Here is an 8805-nt window from a genome sequence, read left to right on the forward strand (position 1 = left end):
AAAAAAACAAACCATCTGTTGCATTCACTAAAAATGTGACAACTGGACAAAAACTAGATAGATCACTTAATAATGGACTAAAATTAACTCATCCCAAATGACTGTCTCCTTTATCTCTTTTGATCCTCACCTCTGAGCATGCTTAGAACTATATAACTAGCCATTTGATCCCTCAACTTTAATAAGCAAAAAATTTATTACATTTTCTTGCAGACTTGTGCAATTTTACATTCAGGGTAAGTCTACACTGGCCGTTTCAAAAAAACCTGTTACTCTTTTTAGTTTTTAAGCAATACCCGTAATGGGGAATAGGAATGTAAACCTGTTTCCTGGGAGCATCCCATCACGGGTGGAGGGCTTCTCTAGCTCCACAGGGATGCTGGCAGCCTCTCCCCCAAGCTGCCACTTTCAGCCTCATATGAGGCTGAGACTGCAAACTCACAGCCCACATGGACTGGGAGCCAGCAGCCCAGCACAGGGCTAGAAGCAGCCAGACTGGAGGAGCCCCTTGTTCACTGGTTTAATCAGTTAACTGGTTAAACTTAACAATTAACTTGTTAATTAAATGGGATTTTACATCCCTAATGGGGAATAAACTAGAAAACTTAGTGATACCTGAAAAAACTAAAAGACATTTGTTATTTGTATTCTAACAGTAGAATATAGGCTACATGTTAGCACATAGCATTTTACTATTTTTCCATATAACTAAATTCTTGAGTAGCATCAAGATCTTGTTTTTATTATATATGTACATCAGACCTTCAAACTTTATTTTACCTCATTTGAAGGATGTTAAAATATTATCTGGCTAATTGTAGTCGATACAATTTGTATCGACTATACGATTAGTCAATAAGAACCTCTAAAGAGCCACAGTGGGGTAGCTTGAGAGGAGCAGAGTTGAGCTGGGACTGAGCAGTCCTAGCTCATACCAGCTTCAGCTACCTGTGCTGTGACTTTGCATTTTAAATGTAGTAAGAGCCGCTGAGCTTAGATTTAAAATGCAGAGGTGCAGTGATCAATGCAAGCTGGGACTGCTCCATCCTGGCTTGTACTGAGTCTGGCAGCCCATTTGTGGCAGTCAGCCCTGCCCACTGTGAACACAGGCTGGTGCCAGAGTAGCCCTTCTTTGCAGCAGCAAAGGCTAGCAGTAGACAGGGGCTGCTGCCGCCAAACAACCCATTCACGGTGGCCAGGGGCTGCTCAGGCAGCAACCCTTTCCACTGTGGGGCCCAGCTCCCTACTGGGACCCCTGGGATCAGGGGCTGCTTTGCAGCAGCAGCGCCTCTTATGTTCCCCCACCCCCGGTAGGGCTGGCTCCCCTGGGGGGGGGGGGTGCTGCAGAGAGCACAGGCAAGCTGGGACTGCTTGAGTCCCTGCTTGCCCTTTGCTCTCTGCGGCACTTCTGCTTTTGAAATTTTTTCTGATAGTGGCAGCAAGGGTGGGAAAGTGACTAGTCGAAGTGACTATTTGATAAGCATTTGCTTATCAGATAGTCGACTAGTCACTTGCATCCCTAATTTGAACAATTTCATGTTAAAACTTAGTTTTACAGTTTTTAATTTTAGGCATGTTAATATTAGTTGGTCAAAGGCCTTCTAAAGCCAGAAGAAATGCATATACCAAAACCCAAATGTGACTATGTATGCTGAATGTATTTAAATTAAGTGCCCAATTTTAATGTTGCTGATTTCCCACCAATGCAATGCCACTGACTTCATAAGAATTACTCCTAATTTACCCCAATGAAAGAACTGCAAATGAAGTACAATTTGCAAGTGCAAGAAAACTTAGTAAGGTGACCACGCTTCAGTGTGAACTTTTTTAAAACAGTGCACAAAACCTTTATTCACCAATAAGTTAAAGTGTTCTCATAAATAGATGTTTAGTCTTTGGTACACTGTTTAGAAATATAAAGCTTTCAGTAAAAGCTCTATTTATTCTTCAGACTCTGATCCTTCCTCATCTTGACTGATTTGGAAATACCGCAGCTCATATGTCTCCTTATCAGATGCTACCACACGAAGCCAGTCACGAAGATTATTCTTCTTCAGATATTTCTTTGTGAGATATTTCAAATACCTTTAAAAAAGGCACATAATTAATATTGTTTCATAAACCTTCTAATGTCTGTCTTGGGTGACATTCATGGTTCAATTTGATGAATGCAACAAATACAAAGATTAGTTTTCAGTAATGTTGAATACTTCCAGTGGTTACCATGTCTAACACACTCACAACCCTGTCGTCCAGCATGCAGAGCTTAGCGTCAACCAAAGGTTGACTCTGCGCCGCATGCTCCCCCATCCCTAGGCCCTGATTGGTGCTGGGATGGGGGAGCAGCAAGACCTTGGTGGGATAGATCCAGCCTGCAGAGGCCCTTTTGCCCCACCCCTGCTCTAAGGTACCACAGATTTCCTCATTATTTTTGCAGAAACAGACTAACATGGCTACCCCTCTGAGATCAATCTCACATTATCATATTACATGGGAGACCTTACAGCAGTGTAGCTGCAGCAGCACAGGTGTGCCACTCTTAAGTCTGTCACATACAGACAGCCTTAGTTCACATCACAGATATATTGCAGGGATGTTACATATAGATTATTTCAATAATCATGTAATCACACAAAATCTTAGCTGTTACATGATTTGATAGTCCCCACCAGGTGTGGGGGGAAGTTCCCTGAAGACAGGGAATGATTATCAGATAGTCAACTCACCCCTTACATCCCTACTATGGTTTCATTGCAAGTGTATTCCACTGTCTTATTGTTATAAAGTTCTTCCAACAACAACATTTTTTCTACATTTTTGCTTTCATAATTAAGGGCATTACTTCACCACACACTGGCTTAGGTCCTGGCAGCAGGAGCAACTGCTCTCTACATTGCCTGCCTAGTCCTTCCCCAGGGCGGGAGCTATGGCCAAGAGCTGGGGTCAGGGCTGTATGGTGGCTGCCCAGCATTGCTCCAGAGCAACCATTGTGTGGCCCGGACCTTAGAGGGAATCCCGATCCCGAGTATACCGATTTTAATTATTTCAGTAAAAAAATGCATCACATGGCTAAGACCAAGTTAAACTGACACAAGAACCATGTGCAGGCCTGGTTTCAGGAAAAAAATTAACTATGACACTACTTTTCTCTGTATGTATCAGAATTAAATCATATCGTGTTCATCTAAAAATAATTCAGAATCAGTTGAACCACAAGGACAAGCAAGACAACCACCTTATAAGTATTAAGTATGCCCACCTTTTAGAGAACTGTTTCTCAGATATGACTGTGATCTTGTTCTTAAAACGTTCAATGTGAACGATGTTCCCCAGATTTCCAGTTTTTCCATTGACCTTAACCTTCTCCTTTAGGAACTGTTCCTATTTCAAAAGAAGGGAAAAAAAAGAACACTAGGGAATGGTCCCCTAGGTCTGAACTAGGGAAGGGACCCTAGCCATTTAGTACATGTTAAAACTCAAAAGTACTTTATTATATTCATAATGTGTTATGTATATATAACCCAATAAAATTTTGCTGTAATTGACTGAAACAACCTTGCAATTTTGAATAAAATTACTTTTGATTGAATAATATATTGCTCATCTATAAAAATGTTTGGAAATGTTTTTAACAAAATTTAGCAGGCAAAACTATTACAGACTTACAATTTACTTTTTAAACACATAATACATACATTTCGTCAAGTGTAATCTGATGTCCATATATACCTTAAGAATATTATGTTGTTCATTAAGAGTATGAACAGAGCTACTTACAAAATTTCCAGAATCAAATATTCCATCTTCTACGGGATGGGTAAGGTCAAGGCTAAACTTCCAAGTTGATTTTTTTGACCTTCTGTCTTTTTGCTTTAAAAATAAAAATCAAGTAGTCATCATAAATCACTCCCCCTTACTTCCCTTTAAAAAAACCCTCTGTACAACAGAGGACATCTGCACCCAAACAGAATCCTGTTAGTCAATCAGTAAATGAACTAATTTTCTACCCTATATCAAATGTAGGTTATACAATTGCCTGATACATCTTAGACAAAGAATTGATTATGTTGGTTCCTGAGGCCTGGTCTAAACTGGAGTTTTATTGCATTGCTATGTCAGACTGGGAATTTTGGATTTTACTAATATAGCTATGCTGGTTAAAGCCCTACTGTAGTTCCAATGTCCCCACTGCAACTGTGCTTATATCAGCTCATTCCAGTACAGGCACTTTCACACAAATATAAGTTTAACTATATTGGTGTAATTATACTAGCCAAGGCTTCTTGCTCTAGACTAATGGGGTGCAACTTGCTGCCCATGGGCCACATGCAGCTTAACAAGGTTCCATGTGTGGCCACTGAGACATTTTGTCTACCATTGCTGTGTTGCCAGATTCCGCAGATTTCCATCAGCATTTTTTTCCCCCCTTACTGGTATAATATAGTGACATGCTCATAAAGCAAAGGCACATGAAGTGAGGTGCGGTCTGATTTCACACAAACTGCGAGAGCCATGCGCTGCTTGCCCTACATCCAATCAAAGTGCTGCTACTCCCGAGACACATGTCAACTGCAAATTGTAGGTATGCACCTTAGAAAACTACCCTATTACACAAGCCCGTTTTGGTTATGACAATCTTGTGACCCAGAGATAGAGGGACACTCAAGTATCCATCCTCTGAGCAGGCTTCCTGGCTTTGGGAGCTAAACAGTTTGGCTGTGTCTACACTGGGCCACTTATTCCAGAAAATCAGCCGCTTTTCCGGAATAAGCTGCGAGCTGTCTACACTGGCCCTTGAATTTCCGGAAAAGCAACGACGCTCTACTGTACAAAATTAGCCACTATTCCGGAAAAACTATTCTGCTCCCGCTCGGGCATAAGTCCTTATTCCGAAACACTGTTCCGGAAAAGGGCCAGTGTAGACAGCCCAGTAGTCTTTTCCGGAAAAAAGCCCCGATCGCGAAAATGGCGATCGGGGCTCTTTTCCGGAAAAGCGCGTCTACATTGGCCACAGACGCTTTTCTGGAAAAGCAGCCTGCCAATGTAGACGCTCCTTTTCCGGAAAACCTGAAAACGGAATAGTATTCCGTTTTAAGCATTTCTGGAAATTCATGCCAGTGTAGACACAGCCTTTGACTTAACACCAATTCTGTAAGGACTTTCAGTACCTATAGTACGCTGGTGGCGAGAAGCCCTTACAAAAGTGGCATTAAAAGTCAAACTGATTAGTCCCCAAAGTTGCCAGGAGGTACAGCTACAAAGCATGTGCAGAGGATAGAGACTTTAGGCACCCATGTTTTAAAAATGCTAACCAAAGAAGCCGCCATGGATTTCCAGAAGTACTGAGCACTCCCAGTTTGCCACTTTTACTGACGTGCTTAAAACATAAATGTGCTGAACTTTGAGTAGGCAGGTGAGAAAATCACAGCACCCTGCTGGGCAGCTGTTCAGGCGCAACTGACATGTCACAGGGAGTGACGCGAGGGAATGATCCGGTTCGAACGCACGGTCACCCGGGGCCACCTCAGCAAGGCAGCCAAGTGCCAGGCACCACGCGTAGGGAAACTGAGGCACGGCACGTGCGCGGTTATACCGCAGTGGCGCTTGCCACCTCCGCGCTCCAGCCGCTTGTAACCCCCCCCCCACACACACACACACCCCCGGGCCGCTGCCCTTGCCCCCTCGTCCTCTGCGGTTTGCCCCCCGGATGGCGGAGGGGTAGGGGTGGGGGGCTTGCCCCGCCGGGCTGCAACGCAGGGGCGCTGGAGGCGAGGCTGCAGCGCACTGGAGCCATGAGAACGGGGCTGCCCCCGGGGGCCTTAGGTGGCTCCTCAGCGACAGACCGGCGGCCCCTGGCCCGCAGGCTCTCTGAGGGGACGGGGCGGCGCAGTGATACCAGGCCGCGCCTGCTCCTCCCCGCAACCGCCAGGCTGCCACGCGCCCGCGTCTCTCTCACTCACCGGCGCCATCTCACCAGCGCTCGGCAGGCCTCTCAAAAGGCGGAAGCGGTCGCGGCGCTGGACTTTTATGGGTAGCGTAGGTATGATGTCATCACGCACAAGCAAGTAGCGTAAAGGGACGGGCCTAATGGGGCGGCGTTGCGTAACAGGCGGCGTTCGGGCCGGGAGGCGCGTGGCAGGTTCCGCGCGGCTGCGTTGCCTTGTACGTGTTGTGTGTGTCCCACGGAGAGCAGCGCTGCGGAGTCAGCCGTGGGGCGAGGCGCGCATCAGAAATACGATTAAAGCAACTGCAGCAAAACGCCCCCGGCCCGCACAAGGCTGGGCTGCAGGATTGCAGCAGGAATGGCTAAGTGCCAGTCCGTTCAGAATTCAAGTTTTAAGGAGGGGACAAGCTGGGCTTTTTTAAATGTTAAAAAAAAGCTTTATAGTTTTAAGACTCGCCCAACCTAAATAGTATTTTGAAAACCTAACCGCAGGCTTTGCTATAAGGCCCCTCCTGCAGTGAGCTTTGCCCAGGTGTGGTCCTAAAGCCATGTGTCAGGTGGCTATATGTCCACATGGACATTAGCTGGAGTATCATTATCAAATGCTAGAGGCCAGATTCTCAGTGCATGGAACAAGCAACACAGCTGACCAGGGATGTAAAAATGCAGTTTAAAATGTAACCACTAGAAATCACAGTCTTTATATTGGCTGTGGGCTCTGCTGTATAAAGCATAATAAAATAAGCTTTATATCACAGAGCCCCTAGTGAAGTTACCCTGAAAGCAAGACCAGAGCTGCTGCTGGCTCTGGCCTGGTGTGAAGGATGTGATGCCAGCTCCACTCCTGGTAAGGCTTTGTTGTGGGCTCTGCAGCCAGCTTCCCACACTTGAGGCAAGCAGCCTCTCAGGAGCTAGCTCCTAACCTGCAGCCAAGGAATAGGGAGATCAACTGGGCCTGCCACAGACAGGTTAACCTTTTACATCCCTACAGCTGATGCTGGCACATTACCACACTTAAGAAAATAGCAGTCTCAATGTTTTAAAAAACCAACAAAACAGGATTTGTGTAAATATTGTTCAGCGTTCGGGGCAACTGCAGCTGAATGGCCCCCGTGTGGTTTATTGAGACCAAAGGTAGAACCCTACAAATCCATGGATATTCACTTTATATCCATAGCTCATTTTTGCCAGTACAGATGTGGATGGAGATATAAAATACTGTATCCATGTAAGGGTCTAGCCCTAGTCTCCTAGTCACTCAAACATTATGCTTCTTTGGTAGCGATACTGTCACTGACCCTCCTGTCTGGAGTTTTTCTGCATAGTATTACTTTTTTCAAATGTTACAACTTGAGTAAATTTACCTAATCATCCTTTATTATTTTTAGTTGCAGAAGCAGCTGTGGTTATCTTCCCCAATAGAATTACATATAGTCATCAACCACACCACTACAGAAGCTTAATACTCCAGAGCAAAACAATTCCCACTACTTCATGCCTCAAAGCCAAGTGACTATATAGTAGCCAACTGACCAATTTAAAATAAATCATCACCAATACAATCATTACTAACAGTAACTAACATGTAAAATGTGTACAATATTTTTCTTTTGATTTAGAAACAAAACGTATCCACACATTATTTAAGATCCCGCTCCTGCTGTAAGCTTTGCCCAGGTATACTGGAGCTATGTTAGGTTGTTATAATACAGCCAGATTTTCCAAAAGAAATGGCCTATTGTCACTACTGTGACTGCTTGCATGGACATCCAAGCACCGTCTTCATTTCATAAAGGAAAGGTGCCTTGGCTGTGAATTTTCATTCAAGCGTCTGCTTTGTAAGATATCTTCTCCGTGGCTGGGATACTCATCTGGAAGCCCATCCATAGCAGGTGTGCATTCAAACATCATGGCTTTTAGATAAGGTGCCATTTTTCCTATTTTTTCCTGAGACTAAACTAACCTGTAGTAGGCACCTAACTTCAGGAGAGATGTCATGGTCATGAATGTCAAGTAGAGCCCTGTCTGGTGCTTAAGTTATTCAAGGGGCAGGGCTTCAACCATTCATTCTTGAACAAGTTTCTGGTGGCTTCCTTTCTTCCTCGTGCTCCCACATTTTCCAGACATACTTAATTAGCTTTAGGAAAAATAAATATGTACAGGCAGTCCCCGGGTTACGTACAAGATAGGGACTGTAGGTTTGTTCTTAAGTTGAATCTGTATGTAAGTCGGAACTGGCGTCCAGATTCAGCCGCTGCTGAAACTGACCGCCAGTTCTGACTTACATACAGATTCAACTTAAGAACCCCAAGCATCCCCAAGTCAGCTGCTGCTGAAACTGATCAGCGGCTGATTCCAGGAAGCCTGGGGCAGAGGAACTCTGCCTCGGGCTCCGCTGGTCAGTTTCAGCAGTGGCTGAATCAGGACGCCTGGGGCAGAGCAGCTAGGGTGCTGCTGGGTTGCTCCAGTAGCGGCTCCTCAGCGCTACTGGAGCAACCCAGCAGCACCCCAGCTGCTCTGCCCCAGGCGTCCTGATTCAGCCACTGCTGAAACTGACCAGCAGCGGCTGAATCAGGACTCCTGGGGCAGAGCAGCTGGGGTGCTGCCGGGTTGGTCCAGTAGTGCCCAGAGCGGCACTGCAGGACCAACCGGCAGCACCCCAGCTGCTCTGCCCCAGGGTCCACAACAAAAGCCTGGTCTGCTGGGGGGGAGGGGGAGGCATACTAGCTGCATCCCCCGCCCCAGCAGACCAGGGACACGGGGGGCAAAGCTGCAGCGGCAGCGGGGTGCCGTGCCTCTGAGGCTTTGCTCTGGCAAAGCCTCAGAGGCGCAGGACCCCGCCGCGGCTGTGGCTTCGCTCC

General features: G+C 45.8%; 1 protein-coding gene across 1 annotated transcript; it reads right to left on the reverse strand.

Annotated features, from left to right (window-relative positions):
• Positions 1–1820: 1820 nt before the first annotated feature.
• Positions 1821–6082, reverse strand: RPL22L1 (ribosomal protein L22 like 1). Its single transcript, XM_006122853.4, has 4 exons — positions 5961–6082; positions 3778–3870; positions 3260–3381; positions 1821–2085 (listed from the first exon to the last, which is right to left on the reverse strand). Exons 1-4 carry the CDS (start codon positions 5967–5969, stop codon positions 1941–1943), a joined length of 369 nt encoding a protein of 122 aa, XP_006122915.1. The 5' UTR covers positions 5970–6082; the 3' UTR covers positions 1821–1940.
• Positions 6083–8805: the final 2723 nt, after the last annotated feature.

This window comes from Pelodiscus sinensis, chromosome 10, assembly GCF_049634645.1.
Source record: "Pelodiscus sinensis isolate JC-2024 chromosome 10, ASM4963464v1, whole genome shotgun sequence".
Taxonomy (NCBI): Eukaryota; Metazoa; Chordata; order Testudines; family Trionychidae; genus Pelodiscus; species Pelodiscus sinensis.